Source organism: Ascaphus truei, chromosome 2, assembly GCF_040206685.1.
Source record: "Ascaphus truei isolate aAscTru1 chromosome 2, aAscTru1.hap1, whole genome shotgun sequence".
Taxonomy (NCBI): Eukaryota; Metazoa; Chordata; class Amphibia; order Anura; family Ascaphidae; genus Ascaphus; species Ascaphus truei.
This window is the reverse complement of record NC_134484.1, coordinates 376,336,408-376,354,614: the sequence shown is the minus strand read 5'-3', so window position 1 is coordinate 376,354,614 and position 18,207 is coordinate 376,336,408. Positions and strand designations below refer to the sequence as shown.

The 18,207-nt window shown below is 41.6% G+C and overlaps 1 protein-coding gene across 1 annotated transcript in view; it reads left to right on the top strand.

The window, feature by feature from the left end:
* The window catches only part of CPNE4 (copine 4), a 445,822-nt gene that overhangs the window by 330,290 nt on the left and 97,325 nt on the right, over window positions 1–18,207 (top strand). Inside the window, exon 8 of the mRNA XM_075587100.1 lies at window positions 16,354–16,452. Coding sequence (XP_075443215.1) covers window positions 16,354–16,452 — 99 coding nt within the window. The remainder of the gene's footprint in view (window positions 1–16,353; window positions 16,453–18,207) is intronic.

Here is an 18,207-nt window from a genome sequence, read left to right as displayed (position 1 = left end):
CGGCCTCGGTGTTGGGCTCGTGGTGCATGCAGCCATACACACTGTTGAATTCATCTCTCCTGTGTGGGGGCCGGCACTTCCAGCAAGCGGAGCCGCAGGGAGAGGGGGGTGGTGGGCTCGTGGTGCATGCAGCCGGACACACTGCTCCTTCTGTGTGGAGGCCGGCACTTCGAGCAAGCGGAGTTGCAGGGGGGAGGGTTAGGGGGGTATTGGGCTTGTGGGGCATGCAGCCGGACACTGCTGAATTAATCTCCCCTGTGTTGGGTCCGGCACTTCCAGCAAGTGGAGTCGTGTGGGGGGGTGACGGAGTTGCAGGGCATGCAGAGGGACACACTGCTGAAATCAAATCTCATCGTCTGTGGTTCAAGCAGCCGGCCACCGCACCGCCGATAACAGCTTTTGGTAAAACGCTGAAAACTGCTTTGGCTTCTTCTGCAGCACCCCCTTGCTGATTTTATTTTTCAGTACATCGATTCTAAGACGCATCCCTATTTCAGATGTGAAAATTGGAAAAAAGGTGCGTCTTAGAATCGAGGAAATACGGTAATGTTATTATGTATCTAATATTATTGAGTACATGTTTGCTTTCTCTTTGTGTTATGTATTATTACTTTTTGCTACCAATTGACTTCATGCACGGTTTGGTATAGACAGTATTTATGATTTGGTTTGCCTTTACCTGGGGGAGAGGGGTTTATTGTGCCGGAATGATGACATCATAACGAGCCACTGCCTGCCAGTTAAAGAGAGAAGCCCTTAATTTGGCAGGTATCTGGCAATAATGTCACTATATAATTCACTCTAAAACAGTTGTGTTCTTAAAGTCCTGATAAAGGTGAAATTGACAGTTTAATAAAAAACGTTTTTATTTTATAATGACTGGTGTGCCATAGTATTTGTGTTATCATGTCTGCAACCTCACCAACCTTGAGCTTTATCACTAATTCATGAGTCATATCCTAAACACTGTCCTGGAATGCTCTGTTGGAGGATATCTGAAACATAAAAATACCAATGTATCAAGGTAAAAGTACCAAGATCAGAGACCCCACAGCATTGCCATGAACTATGTGACCCTATTTCTTCATATTTTAGCATGGCATACATATTTATGAAATCATTTTATATTTAAAATATATGTACTGTACTTGAATTTTTAGGATCCTTTTTCGTTTTTCAAGCACGTTTTCTGTGTTTGACAAGTAGTGGAGAACACGAGAATGTGAGGATCACCTTGTGATCAGCATTTTTTCTCATACAGTATGTCTACTGTATTTATCATATACAGATTTCAATGTCGTGTTATCCACGAGAAGCATCTGGCTTCCCAAAAGCTAAAGCTGGGAGACTTTTTTTTTAATCAAATACACAAACAGCCTGATCCCTCTTTTGTTCACCTCCTTAAATGTAATTTGACTTTGATCAGCTCTAATTAAAATTCTGCCCTCAGATCAGTCCTATTAGTCCTGTTTAGAATTCTAATTAAAGCAATTAATGAGAGAAACCATTAAACTCAGCTGTTATTTCTCCTCTGGGAAACACTCTTGGGGCTGTGTATAAGCCCCTGTGGGACTGTGTGTAGAAACACATCAAACTTTATTCTCCCCTTTGGCTACTTTAAAAGTAAGAAACTTGGGAATAAGCAGATTTTTTTAACATGGTTATAAGGGAAAATAAAACACTGTTCCCAAACTGCAGAAGTTCCTGCATTACATTGTAACATGGTTCATGACACCTCCCATGTCTATGACATGTTAGAAATGGAGTATTCTATTTAACAATGAGCGAGGTTTCTTCAAATGCAGACCATCCAATTTGTCTTTGTTCGCACTAAGAAAATCAAGGTTGAATCCAGTTTAGGAGTAGAGATCACATGGGTTAAAAGAGACATTTGTTGCTTTCTATTTTAACCTGTACAGTGCCCTGATGATGTACCTGGTACTGCATGGGCACTGGAACGCCAACGTCCCTTATAACATACCAGTTATATTATGGGCACTTGCTAATTTTGTAGCCTAATGATTGAAATGGAAGTGGAAATCCCTCTACTTCCATTTCCAGCTTCTGGGGCCTGGGCGTTTCCTGTGATCAATCCTAGAAGGACCACATGAAGTGGCGATGTCTGATGGCACCCTGCACTGTGACACTAAAAATCTTAATCTTAACCCAAAGGAATATGTTGTTATTGTTATTACATATGGGGGATTTTTATTATGTTGTTAAATTGTAATACATACATACACGTTTACATCTGTAACTTATAAAACAAAAAAGAGCGCAAAAAAGTATAAGAAAAAAAACTCAATGAGTCCCAATACAATAACATTTATAAAAGGACCAAAATAACACTTATATATAAAAAAGGATCATGTAGATCCAGTCATCCACACATCCAAAATGACACAACCATGAGGGTCGGATTGTATTGGGACTCATTGTGTTTTTCCTTTTGTGCACTTTTTTGTTTTATATGTCTTGGTTTACCCCGCTGATCATGGCACAATTGGAGCAGCAGAGGGACAACCATCCATGTTTGGAATCAACAGAGATTGTTGGGACAGCACGCACTTTATTCCCTTCACATTTGTAACTTACAATTTAGTAAATAATAGTGAACATCCAAAGGCAATCATCAAGGATTGGTATACTAGAGGGGGGAACCCCCGCGGTGCGCTTCGTTGGTACTCACAACAAATAGTGGCACCTGGCACGAGAGATACTACAGAAGCACTGGCACAGTCTACAAGCGGATGAAGACATCAATGACGTTCTACAACTATATCCTTCAATGGCTAGTATAAGATCACACAATCTTCGTGACATATTGGTACATATCCATCTGTGTGAACCACCTAAACCTACCTAGTTGCCGACTAAACCTCAAGGATCCTACCAATGCCAAAGATGTAAAGCATGCCATCACATATGCGTCACCAAACAGCTCACAAACTGGAACGATACCAAGATATACTATATTCGTAAATGTGTGAACAGTTCAATTACAGGAATTATATATACGGCAGTCTGCATCTGCAGCAAGAAGTATGTAAGTTAAACTAGAAGCCAGTTCAAGATGCGTCTTAAAACACATTGGCATGTTTACGAATCGCCTCGACACTCCCGTGGCGAAACATGTGAACTAATGCCACAATGTTGACATCAATGTCTTATATTTTATAGGAATTGACCAATATTCCCCAGGCATAAGAAGAGGGGATTGAGATAAACAACTTTTGAAAAAAGAATCCCACTGGATCTATACGCTCCAGACTCTGTCACCAAAAGGACTCAACGGAGGTTTTGTCTTCACTCCGTTTATATAATAGACGTCCTATTTTGCAAACTGTCCAGATCACTATATATCTTTAGATGCAAGTCCACTGATGCATCAACATCATTAACTACTGATTCCCTGAGAAAAGCCCATGTTCATTCCTTTAAAGTTTACTCAGACTGTGATCAAAATCTTTCTGAGAAAATAAAAGGGAATCAATTTGGGGTCCGGCAATTTTGACATCCTGTCTGATATTTTATATATACTCTATCTGTGGTCCACTGGAGTCCACAAACTACTGTAGAAATTGATATTTTGAAACTATTCCCCCCCAGAACCTTGCCTAGCCTGAATAGGCGGTGAAAGCCATGACCAGGGAGCGCAGTCTCCCTTGACTCTATTAGCTGCTGCGGCGACCGTGGGTGGTGCGGGGAAGGGACTTGCAGAACTAGGCTGGCAGCCGGGAGTGAGGACGGTCACTTGCTCCTGGCTGCAGCGGTTTCTCACCCATCCCCGGAATTTAGAACTTTGACTGGGTTCTGCGAGCGGGGTGAGATTTGTGGGAGGGGCAAGGGGACAATTTGCCTGGGGTAAGATTGTTAACATTTCTTTCTTGTTTCAGGGTAAAACCTCAAAAAACTTTTGAAAACAAGGAGAGAAGTTCCTGAAGGAGGAGTTGATTTGGCCAAGTTACTTTTGTCGCGGCGGTAGTTGGGGGGGGGGGGGGTGTAAGTGCTTGTCCTTGTCAGAAAGGGCTCGGGGCTGTTAAAGCCAGGGGTTGAAGTGGGCAAGTCACCGGGACGTACTTCTGGGAGCCCTCTCGCAACGCCGGCCTCCTAGGCCGGGCGGACATTTTACTTAACTCACTACCAAGCATTCTGGCAGGGACTAGCAGTTACGCTATCTCTATTTATAAATAAACAAAGCCACGGCCTTTATACCTCCAGACTGTGTCTTATCATTACTTGTATGTTCTGTGTGGGTACTGTGTGGGTATTGGTAAAGGGAAAGGGGGGGAAGCTTGCACTTCCCTGGTCATTGTACCGGGAGAGGATTACTAATATTAATTATCTGACGTATATTTGTTAAGCCCATTCTAATACTAAGTGGAAGATCAGCCTCCCTCCTTTCCCCTCTTCATTTCAGCATGCTCTTATTTTGAGGAGGCACGGTGTAAAGAACCAGATAGATTTTTCTAGATGCATTGCTCAGCAGATTTGCCTGTTGGCGGATCTGAGTGATAGGGGGAACTGAACCACTTTTACATTGATTTTTAGCAAGCAATCCCTGTTGCGATCTACAACCTCCAGCTACTATACTAAGTTAAGATCCTATGCTGCAGATTGATCTGATGTTTGCATTATAGCTACTGTAGCTATCCACATTTGCTATAGGTAACCATATGTTTAGTATAAAGGATACTGATCCCTATCGTTTCACAATGATCTAAGGAAGCCTTTAGTAAGATCTATCAACAGACTTATGTGTACATAAATACTGTCTGCACGCTAGTCCATTTCTTATCAGCTGCATAGGGCTCTATATGATAACCATAGAGAGTACTGATCCCTACTGTCTCACTTTGATATTGTGAGACATTTGTAGCTTTCACAGAATTAGAGATACCATCAATCACTTTGGTGATTCAATTGTATCTAACACCTCACAGAGCAGTTGTATTGACAGTGCTATTACTGTATATGTTCTTACAATAGAAGGGATTTATTTAAGGCAGTGTATGTATATTGGAGGCATGGGTGCTGTTTCCAATTGAGGACATAGCAGCTACACATATTGCCTGCACTATACAATCAATGTGTTCATACTATAGCACCTCTCATTACTGCGGTATCAACAACAGACACCAGCTAATTGATAGCTGTATAAAGTACCCGACAGCTATTTTGCTCCATAGACTAATACTATCTAAGGGAATTATCCCTGTGCCTATGTGGTCCGCAGAGGTAAAGGTGCTACAACTGACTATTGATTTTATTCTTACAATCATCAACCATGTTATACTGTACAGTTGCTAGAGGGTACTGAACACTTACTACATAGAGCGGATGCAGTGTTGCAGGGGACTATCAGTGAATCCACAGTTCACTTATTAATGGAACAAATAGGTTTGGTGTTCCACCTATAACTAGGTGTTTAACATCAATTGTATATAGTTTATCCAGGAACACAAGGATACAGTGGTTTTCAGTCTCTCCCATTTCCCTCAACCTTTTTGTAGGGATACACTTTTGTTACTTTGTAGTCCATAGCGCTTATATATACTTACCAGATCACTCACCATAGTACTGATAATTGGATCCATCCCGCGTCGTTGTTCGATTTCGACACCCCTCATTTAAACTATTTTTGTAAATAAAGTTTATTAATTAAATATAAATCATCCAGTAATGTGGCGAGTGCCCGTAACTGGGTTTACTTTTTCTTGTTTAGTTGAATCGTCAAGGATTTCGAGCATTCATAGTTGGAAGCGCGCATGGTCCTTTTAGGATTCTAACTATGAACGCTTGAACTCCTGAGGGCCATGTTATAAGTTTTCAGGTCACCGCCCTTAAGGAAGCATGCGGGGGGAAGACAATTGTAATAATGACATATTATAAATGCAATAATGAAACTGTGTGTGCTGCTCTGCTGCATGGGCTGCTGCAAGCTCAGACTCACACCTGGGGAAGCTGGTGCGTGAAATATTGGGTGGGGAAAGTGTGAGTTTTCTAGCCGATTTGCGTAGAAATTGGAAAATCATTGTGGTGCCAGCCTTGAAAAACAGATTTTTAAGTATTGCATTTAAAATGTTACACCGAGCTTTGCCTGATAAGGCCCTACCCTTTACATGGCTTTTTTATACTGCCATTTTATTTATTTTATAAATGCTGAGCTATGTTGATAAATTCTGAGCAAAATGTATCGAAAACACAAAATGTAAGAGAAAACTGCTATAACAAATTGCAAACCAACTTGACTATAAACATATACAAAATATAGTAATCTATTAAAGATTACAAATAGGCCTGAAAAAATATCTAATATCTATTATTAAATATCTAATATTTAATATCTATTAAATAAAATTAAATACAATTCTACTTGTTTTGTAATGTATATATTTTTTATTTTGTGCATAATTTTTTTAAATGAAAATCACATATTTCGCCATAACCAAAACACTGGGTCAAGTGAATATCTGTACATGTATACATAGTAACATGAGGATATTACAGGGCAACATTTACTTATATACCTTAACCCGTTGAGTGCCACAGGCACCACAGCACTAGAGCGCTACAGCCCCAAAGGCACTCTCGATTATGGGCTCTGTTATGGATGATGGAATGGAAGAGGAGTCCTCTTCCATTGGCCATCCTGTCAGATCTCCTGTACAAAAACGAGCAACTAGATTATGATGTAGCTCCTATGTCATGGGCCCCCTGGAGCACCTGTGTCAAACAGGACCCAAGCGGTCAAATAATCAGTTATACCTCCGCTTACAAATCATGTATAAAATTGGGTTCATGACTGCATCGGGTCTGAGATGTTCTGAAATGTTTATATGCATTCATGCATGTTATACACTTGGCTATATGCTTGTACCCATTACAAACAATGGCAGTAATTCAGATATGTACGTCATACTGTATATGCACATATAATGCATGTCACACTGTATATTAACAGAAGGAAGAGTGCCAGTGGGTGCTGTACTGAACCAAAAAAATTGTTGTAAACAGCTGTTCCCCTTGAGAAGTATTGTTGTGAACCACAGCGGAAAAAAACAATGCATCTGAAAAACATTTGATTCTCTGTGGAATTGTTGATTTTATGTATACAATAATGTGTTTGAGGTAAAGCCAGATGAGCCTGATTAAAAATAACACCTTGGCTTTATGTGCTCAAAAAGCCATTGGACTGAAAGGGAATGATTCATTATTACCAAAGGAAAATGAAGAGATGCTATCTTTTCTACGTGTTGAATATACTGTATGATTTGGAAATTGAATTTACCCCATAAGTGCCAGAGGGGTTTGAGAGGCATGGTATAAAAGTCATAAAAAAGCATCAGTTCATTATTCTTAATGGATTAAACACATATAATATATGTGTTTCCTGTGGGGATTCCTGTGTTGTGCTCATCCTGCGCACTACTTGAAGTTGAAGGATTTTGTATTACAAGTAAAGATAACTTTTGTTGTGACTCATAGAAGTGATGGATTTCAGCTTGTGTCATTGTATTAAAGTATAACAATATTGGAACAATACCTTGTCGAAACAAGGGAGAAGAGCCCCTTTAGGCAGCACTCAATATCCTATGTGTATGTGAATTAATTCAAATGTAACCTTTATTAGGGTATAATGGGTAAAATAATAGTGGACAGACAGTCACAAACTAAAAAGAGACGCAAGGTAGCTGATACAAGATGGAGCTTAAACCCCTTTGCTATAAGCACAAACAGAGGGGAAGGGAAACAATGGTTCCAAGTGTGGTGGCTCCTAATAGCATGTTGACTGATCCTATGTGCCCTGACAACAGGGGGTCGAGACCCAGAGCTGGAGACTATACTAGATATATGTTCTGTTGTTGCTACACAGGTGGTGGTGATTACGTAGAAAGACCCTAACTCCGCCAAGGATGAATAATCACATACGTGTATATACAGCAGTGCAGATTAGTTAGTTAGCTAATCGTGGCCTGAGACATCTAAGTGTATATATGACTCATTGTCCACGGATCACGATCAACCCGTCAAAACAATCAAACGGGACAAATTATGCCCACTTAAAAGCTGGTGTAGCTCACTAGATACAGTATGTATCAACTATATATTCAAAATATTGCTTAAAATGAAGCAACAGAGGAAGCATACAGTGATTGCTTTCCTAATATACTGCACCGACACACTTTATTCGAGCAAATACCCAGTATGTACCTGGCAGATACCTGGAATGCGCCGCTCCTCACCTCTTACAAGCCCCGTTGCGTTTGCCTTCCCAGCCTGGGTTCATGCCTGGCTGACGGGCGGCTGATCTGTTAAATGATAATGATTAGGATTTAATAGGCTGCAATGCTTCGCGTGTCTACCAGATGGCATAAATTTATGAATTGTAATGCAGTATATATATATATACTGTGCAGTATTGCAGCCAGCGGGAATAAAATGCTTCAATCCCTGCTTGGAAAATACCTCAATGCACTCGGGCAGAAAACAGTCACAAACCTCAATACACCCGGGTATACCCGAATTCGTGGGACTAGCCGAGCTCGAATAAAGTGTGTCGCCAGTGTAGTTAATCGTAGGGTCAGCGTTCCGATGTCCATAACATGGAATTCATACAAGCACACATGTATATCATAGTGTAACAATCTAGGTAGTCGATCGTGTTTACATTGCTTGGTATCTATGGAGATGAACTGACTAGTGTGATAAGGGCTGAGATGCCCGCAGCACCTGTTTAGTGAAGTGTGTCTGTTATACTGTATACAGTATTCAGGGGAGCACAGTGTAAATATCTCCCACAACGGTTTAATTAGCGGTATCGCTGTACTTAAGGTGAAGCCGGCATATGTTCTCTCCAGAGTCCTACTATATTTGGATCTGGGGTACATACAATACTTATTATTGCCCCGTGTCCCTGTTAGTAACACTGGGTCAGTAGCTTAATACCAAAGTAATACCGCTATAGCGGGTTAGTATCGGTGGTTTGACTCTCCAGAATCGTACTCTGTTCCGATCTGGAAGTGTTGCAAGGTTTCTCAAAACTTCCCAGTGTTCCTGTTAGTAACACTTTTATATTAGGCTAGTAGATCATACTTAGATAGTATACAAGGCGCAACAATAATATCTAGTTTGGTAGGCACCCGCCCTGCTGTTAGCTTTTGGCGACACGCACCGACGTATGTTTCACGTCAAATGACGCTTTATCAAGGTACCCTTAACCATTGCATTTGACTGTTGCAAGAGCTATTCCCTCCTCTTCCCATCCTCTCTACCTATTAAAGTAAAACATCCTGATTAACTGTAACAAGTGCTCACCACACACAGGACGGGACTGCAGGGTTGAGGTGGGGATGTTAGAATACACCGACCAACAACCGCGCAACCGCGTCCGGATTGCAGAGTTATAGTCGTTTAGCTGGGTCAGGGTAGGAGAGGTCAGAATAGTCGTGATACTCACCGTGGTCTAAGATTGGAGAAGTCAGAATGGTCGTTGTGCGTAGCCGAGGACCAGGGGTCAGAGAAGGTAGAGGTCCTGGTTCAAGCTGAGGTCAAAAGGTACAAGAGATCGAGCCAGAATACACAGAGGCAACAGCAGGGCAGCAGGATGCTTGTGACAAGCACTACGTAACATAAACACAAGTTTATGCTCAGCCAATTTGCCTAAGGGCTGGCTGAGCATACAAAGCACAGAGAGCCAATGGGAAGGCTGCAGGCAAAGAGTCATCACACATAGACTGTGTACTGATAGGCAGGGGCAGAGTGTATCCCAGCTGTGGAGTAATGAAGGGAATTAATGTTGTTAGCATTAACCCCTCGAGCATTTCTGGTTTTGCGACGCCGACATGTAGCGGAGACAGGAGCGTCCTCCGTTACGTTATGGGACGCGGCACAGGGGCAGAGCCTAGGTCCGGTCCCGGCAGGAGTACTGCGGTGCTCATGCGCAATGCACGCACAAGAGGCGTCACCAATTGCGTCGTGGGCCACGTCACTGGGGCGGGACTGAGGTCCAGTCCTCGCATTTACCCTGCACAGACCCAGTTTGCATGTCTACAGCAGAAAAGCAGAAGTTGGGCAAGAATACCTGTACAGCGTTAAAGACTTGTTAGAATCAGTTTTTCATGCAAATCAAATATCACAGATCACATTTGTAGAGCAGACCCCTTATCTGTCTCCCCCTCTAACTCCATTGGGACCATCTGTGTGGCTAAACCAATCACCAACCTATGTAACATTGCCCCCCCAAAAAACCTTAATGGCTTCAACTGTCAGATTGGGCCATAGCCTCACCTAAGTCACACTTCATCCTACAATAAACAGCCACTTCACCTTCTAGTTTCAACATTGTCCCTCATTCCCTCTAGATTGTAAGTTCTCGTGAGCAGGTCTCTCATTACCTCTTCGTATCTGTTTGTGCATGTGTCCCTTCACTTGTATGCAACGGTTTATGTAAAATACATAACTCTGTACCGCGCTGTGGAATATGTTGGCACTTCACAAATAAATGATAATAATAATAATATGTTGCTGGATTGTACCTACAGTAACTGTTCTGTTGATCAGATAAGCTTTAGATTGCATTTTCTTTGAAGAATTATATTTTAATGATTAGAGTGCTTAGCTTTCCTGTTTTCCCCACCTCACCATTATGTCACCTTCTGTCCCTCAAACAATTACTATAGAAATGTTTGTTTGGAGCTTAATGAATAGATTCACAAGTCTGTCCTCTGTAAACCTCAGCAACACCGTGTTTTAAACTAGCAGTCCCTGTTTTTTTTGCATACATTTTTGGTAATAGTACATGGACCTGGGGGTCCTCCACAGCTGATTTACTCCCTTCAAATATGGGATAAACTAAGATTTAAATTTGAACTTTCATCTCACCCTTCTCTAATTTCTCTCTTCTCCAACCCATAATTTCCCCAGGGATGTTGAAACCAACCTTTAAACTATGGTTAGCGCAGGGACTAATTCAGGTGAGGAACTCTTTCTTGGCTGGTGTGGTTCTTCCCTACCAGCATTTCCAGGACTGATATGGTTTCAGGGAGGATAGTTTTTAGGATTATCTAAAGATCTGGCATTTTCTTTTTCTTTACAAAAATTGACAGTCCGCCATTAGAAAGCTGCCAACATTTGAAAATATCTGTGTAGCGGGACGACTTCTAAAAGTCTGATTTAGTCTATACACTAAGGGCCTTATTCAGAAAGCCTCGATAAGGCCCTTATCGAGCACTTATCGACCAAAATGGCTACTCGTATTCAGATAGCCTCGATAAGTACTCGATAACGGCCTGTATCGACGCAAAATTGTGTCGCTATCCGAAATTCGCCGACTGAGCAGCGATCAGCCCCTTATCGACCATTTTCGGATGGTTAATAAACTCGCGCAATTCAGAGACCCGCGAGTCGGCTGTCGCGGCATATCGCATCCCATCGCAGTCCTAAAAGGCGGTCTTCTCCCCAAATCCAATTCACCACAAATATTTTGGTCAATTGGTGGGGAGATGCCTCGATGAGCAGCGATGTGTCGGGACTTAGAAAAAATCAGGCCCCGTCCTGCCTCGGATTGATGCCGGGGGTCTCCGGAGCTGATAGCCATTAATAGCAGCTCTGGACCCCCCCGGCATGAATCCGAGGCAGGAAACATGCATGTACAGCAACTTCATTACCTTAGCGGCTAACCGCTAAGGCAATAAAGGGGTTAAACACCCGTGCCAAGCTTACTGTAAGAAACATACAATACAATACAATACAGTGGCTAGCGGGGGTGGGTGAAGGGGGAATTTGGCCCTTAGTGGCTATTTAGGCATTGCCGGATCGTCATCTTAAAGGGAATGATGCCAGCCAATCAGAATGGCTGTGCTTAATTTCCCTTTAAGATGACGTCACTAAATCCAAGATGACCGCTGTGTCACAAGGTAATTCAGCCAATCAGAGTGTGGAATTTGTTCCCACGATCTGATTGGCTGAAATACCATCTGACGCCGGCTTCGTGACGTCATCTTAAAGGCAAATGAAGCACAGCCATTCTGATTGACTGGCATCATTCCCTTTAAGTGACGTCACGGCAAAAAAAAAAAATGAAAGTCTGCACATGGTTTTAACAGCCAATCAGGTGTCTGTTAACCATTTTGAGGGTAAATGTGACGTCACAAGCCATATTTAAGGCCGTGACGCCTCATTTGAGCTCAAGAAGCCGACGAGACAGCATCGGCTGGGATTTAACATGGGGTATTTTGGATTGACAGATGAAGAAAGAAGATAAAGAAGAACAAGAAATGGTTACAGATGAAGATAGAAGAAGGTGATTAAAGAAAGAAAAAAGAAGATTGGGGTACCTGAGCCGGATCTTCATGGCGGATGGCATCGGATGCTGTTGGAGGCCTTCAAGGTACGTGAGCTTCCTGTTTCCCCGGGAGTCAGAGGGCCACCGCTTCTAATGGTAAGTAATATATTCAATGTTTGTAAATGTCTCTTTTTACAGGTTTAATCTTTGGATGTGTTTATTGATTTTTTTGGGGGAGGCACATTGACTGATAATATATTAATCCGTACCGCTTTAGGGAACAGATTAATACATTATTATGGCACTATTTGGGGGGCATTTCTCGCTTGGTATTGGTGTTGCTTTTTGGCATTTTATGTATTATGTGGATGTCAATGTTTGTTTTTTCATGCTTAATGTCATTAAAGGTTTGCGATTGGTGTTTGTTTGTATTTAATGTTATATTATGTTAGCTAATGTGTTTTATGGTTACTTCAGAGATTGTTAGAATTTCTTTCTATTTAACTGTTTAAATTCATTAATGTTGGAGTAATTCATTGTTTACATTGGTTAGTGTTACTATTCATTTTGAGTTGGTTTCGGAATTAATTGGTTAATGGTTTAATTAATTCATTGTTGATGTTGCTATTGATTGTATTGATTGGATTAGCTGGCTAATGTTTGTATTTAGTGACGTGTGATTTTTTTGGAGTTTAGTTACATTTTATTATTGTGTGTCTTGTGTATTAATTTATTGTCATTAGGGTGCCCATTGAGTGCTATAGAGGCTTATCATGCCCATATTATTATTATATGGGTATGATGTACCACTATACTACTCAATGGGTATAGGGTGGGTATAGTCAGTCAGGGTGGATGCTTAGGCCTCCCGGGTTGGTATCGGGTCAGGGTGGGTTAACCCCTTAATGACTATAGCGGTTAGTAACCGCTAAGGTGATTAAGGGGTTAGGGGCCATTAGAATGTATTTATTTTGTATATATGCTTTCTGGCAACGGAGGACAGAGGGACCTGCTGTTGTAGTAAGTATAACTTTATTTATTTACTTTATTTATGTATGCTAATGCAGTGTTTAATAATGGGCAAATAATCTATTATCCATATCTGGATAATAGTTATTTTGCCCATTACTGTACTGTATGGGTTTGGGCGGGGGGGGGGGCGTGTATTGATGTTTTTTTTAAATATTTATTAATATACATTTCTTTAATAGTGTAAAGGTGCAGGGGGTCTCCGGAGCTGAACCACGTTAGTTTTATGTCCGGGGACCCCCTGCTTCCCGAGATACAGGCACCTTTATGGGGTGCCGGTATCCCTCTGCATTGAAATGTCCTACGTCACTTGACCGGGACATTTCCTTGCATAGGAGATACCGGCACCCCATAAAGAGGCCTGTATCTCGGGAAGCAGGGGGTCCACGGACATAAAACAACGTGGTTCAGCTCCGGAGACCCCCTGCACCTCTACACTATTAAAGAAATGTATATTTAAATAAATAAATTTCGGGCGACATTTCAGCTGGGAGAGGTGGCTCTCTCAGAGCCGCTCTCTGCAGCAGAATGAATCGCTGGTTTAGGCCTTTTCAGAGGCTCCATGCTCTCGCTGGCAGCAACTCGCCCGTTTTGGGCATTTTGCTATCACTGGTAATCGAGCCTTTCTGAATACCGTGATAGCAAAGCCCAAAAAACAGTCATTTTAAATTCCCTGACGATTTTTTTTATCAACCCTCTCTGAATAAGGCCCTAAATGTTAATAGCTGACAGCTCCAGCAAGAAGCATAACTTCATGTTAGCTTAGGCTAACTTGGGAGAGGTTGTGAAGGACCATTACTGGTTGGACATACTATATGTAAATGTATAGTAAAGACCTCGGCTTGCATCGTTATTAAAAATAATGGTTGTAAACTTTTACTCAGGTGGTATTTAACGCCTACACGCCTGCATAGATATAATCTCTGGGATGCTGGGGGGGATGTAGGAGGCCAGGCTCTTATTTTCACATGTGGTGGACCTGTCCACAGGTAGTCCCCGTATGGGACGCGATTACCCCAATAGAGAGTAAAATCTGCAACATTCCCCTTTTAAGAGATCCTTGGTCCTAGCTGCTTCATGAACCCCATAAAGACTTAGACAGGGAAGAAAATACCTTGGCTTTACATATATTTTTAGAAACTAGATGTCTTATAGCCAGGCAATGGGCCCAGCAAGCCGCCCATCTATTCTGCAAATTAATAACATTTGGGACGTATGTACAATTGAGAAACTTACAAGCTATTGTTCAATTCTCAAGACTGCCTCCCTCTCTACTTCAGATCGAGGTCTTGGTAGTGGTTGACCATGTGCTACATTGATCTCATGTATTGTATTCTCTTCTCTATTAGTAATTTGTTGTTGTGTTGGTTGCCAGACGTGTTATGAAAGGACTCCTTCCTCATGCTTTATCCTGTACCGCATTGTGTCCCTATCCTTTCCCCTCCTTCCCTTTTTATTTACAAAAAAAAAAAAACTTAATAAAAAAAGAATGTTTTAAAAAAATGTAAATGGAGCAGCACGGGCTGCTTAAGGAACAAACAATGTGAATGCAAGTAATGTACACATGTAGATTGCATAATAATTAGCTACTTTTACAGTAGATTATGCCAAAATATGGTCTGCCTTGGGTTACCCTTGTAATGACTTGGAAACCCCTGTGTTAAATTATTGAAGTAATGAAATATTACACTGCTCCTGTTTAGTGAAAACAAATAACTAATAGGATGCTCCTTTAGACTTATACTGTAACTAGCTGTACCTGGTGTAACATCCGCTGATCTAGCAGATCTTAAAGGTTATTAATTAAACATGACTCTTTGTATTCACCCCTCCCTGTAATACCTGTAATACCCTGTAATTCCCTGCAGTCTCTTGTTCCATTTTCCCCGCCTTACTCTCTCCTCCATCATGCCCTGCTCCTCTTTTCACTCTCTCCTCCCCTCTCTGCTTTACTGCTTACTGTGTCTGCTCCTCTCTGTGCACTCTCTCCTCCCCTCCCTCCTTTCCTACTTATCTCATCTGTCTCTTCCTCTACTTGCTGTCTTTCCTCCTCTCCTCACCAGCATGCTCTGCTCCTCTTTGCACTCTCGCCTCCCTTTTGCACTCCCTGCCTTGCTGTGTCTGCTCATCTCTGTGCACACTACACTCCCTCCTGCCTACTCATCTCATCTGTCTCCTCTTCCGCACCTTGCTGTCTCTTGTCCCCTCTGTTTGCACTCCCTCCTGCCCCATGGGCATACTGCTCTCCATTTCCTCCTCCACATAATCCATCTGTCTCCTCCTCTCCTTGCTTTCTCCCTTTCTCCTTTCCCCTCTTTGCTGTTTCTCTTCCTCTTCTTGCTGTCTTTGCTGCACTCCCTTCTGCCCCATGTGCACACTGCTCTCCATTCCCTCCTTGTCATTCATCTCTCTCTCCTTCTCCTTGCTGTCTCTGCCTCCTCTCCCCTCCTTGCTGTCTCTCTCTCTCTCTCTGTCTCCTCCTGTCCTTGCTGTCTCTGCCTCCTCTCCCCTCCTTGCTGTCGTTGCGTAGCAACCCTATAACAGCTGAACCTTTGTATGGAAACATGCCTTAGCCTTTCACAAGATACTTGTAAAAAAAAACGCGGAGTGAAAGTGAACACAAATAAAAAAATATTAGTGCAATAAGTGATAGTTGCGCTTTTTTAGCATTTTATTAACTAACCATCATATCTTTTCCCATTCTCATAAAATGCTATGTGAACATGTGACCAGTGTATTATTATTGTGTGCATTGCAAACACAATCTGTACAATGATATCACATTATTCACAGCTTCTGTCTAATATTCAGAGACACAGACTTTTAAATGTATTTCTGCAAAAGAAACTAACAGGGCACATACCGTACTGTATAATTAACCACATTGCTCTAGGGAATCCCAGAGAATATTTTACCTACAGTATGTGCTCTTGTTTTGACACAATGTCTTCTTTTTTTTAACCAAACATTAGCACTATAGGGTACATGGTGCAAACATCATATCTCAATTTACCACTGATGCCTGTTTTCCTCCTCAGTGCATAGTGTGGGACTGGGACTCGAATGGAAAGCATGACTTTATCGGAGAGTTCACTACAACGTTCAAAGAAATGAGAGGAGCAATGGAGGGGCGACAGGTACAACATTTACCTATTTATAAATCCAAGTACAGACTTTAGCAATAGTTTCAGACAAGCTCAATGACCATATTTTTTGTAAAAGTCCTAAAATAAATACTTGTCAAAAGGAGATGATTTATGTGATTTGAGAAGCACAGTATTGCCAACTTATCTCTTTGATATCAGTCTAGTTTTTAAAAGTCTCCATTAGCCATAGAAATAAAGAAACACCGTTAACCAGAGACTACAGTTTACCAGAATGCACTGGCAATGTTAGAACACAAAGACTGAACCAAAGTCTCAGGATGGAGCCAGGTTATCAATACTACATGCAGATATCACAATATCTGCAACAGGGCTGCTTTTAAATGGTGTGGGGGTGAGCTTGAATTGACAGAAAACTTCTATATACTGATAATGCATCATAATCTTTTCATTACTGATGGCAGAAACCCTGTCAGTGCTGTAATTCTCTGCAGTGTATCTGGTGGATAAGGGCCCCACAGGGCTAGTTGCCTTGGGCCGTTAGGAATCTGAAAGCACGTATGAATAGTACAGTAGTAAAGGCATGCTAAAGGTGAGCCTCCTTTTGGGGATCAGGGCCCATGACAGCTGTTCCACTGCTGCAATGACAAAGCTTTCAGAACAGAAATTCTAAATAGACAACGCAAATGAGAATATACAATCACAATAATCCAGCTGTTGTACAGGGAATCATCGTGACCTGGGAATAGTGCTAAAAATACCTGTGGGCTCATCACAGTTTAACTGTCTCAATAAACACATCATGTTTTGAAGTTAGAAGGATCCTCTCTAGCAAGGAGAGGAACAGCTGCTGGAGAATTTCCCAGATACACGTTTGCGGTGTCTGTCTTCTACCTCAGTCAGAAAATCCATTACATAAGACCGATCATTGAGCTTAGGGGCAAAAGGGGAGATCAAAAACTGTGGTTTGTGAGGTGGTAATCTAAAACAAAAATGTCCCTTTTTCTGAACTGATGGCAGGTGTAGCAAGGCAATCCATGAAAGTATAGAACACATCCAACCATTATTATTACATTTCCAAATACAGAATGTTCAGTCTGACTCCATCACTGTAGGGGAGTGCTGAAGAAGTGTGTCTAAAAAGGTATTACATCCTGATTATAATTGTGATTACTTTTAGAATACAATGTTAAAGGGAGTTTTATTAATAAAAGGGCAAGTTACTGTTTTGGGGCAATATGGTGTGAAGGCGGCTTAATATATTATCCTTTTAAGCTTGCAAACCACGCCAAGGTGAACCCTCTTTTGCAAGTTCTAACACTACTGTAACTGCAAAAAGCTCTCCTAACATCTCTAATCGAGGGTGAACTGTCTTAATAGGCTTGTCATTTACAGGACCTGCTTTTTAGAAGTGGTCTGGGTGAGCTTAAAACTAAGGGGGAAGGGGTCACAAACCTCCGAACAATTGTTTACTAATTGAAATTTACAAACACACACAACCCCTGCGAGCTCAAAACCCAAACTCACTACACCATATATATTAGTGTTAAAAGGAGTCATATTGGATGTAGCACTGGGGCTTTTTGTCTTTTGTTATATGCATAAAGATACCACAATTTTAGCAGGTACATGTCACCTTAAGGCCTCTTATTGTTTTTGAGGGCACTATTCAGTCCGTGCTGTATAACTAGACTGTGCAATAAAGAGTATTTTTTATTAAAGGATTCCCAATGTTTAGGATGTTGCTTCACCATTTTATAAAAGTCTGTACAGTGGAACCTAGCCCGG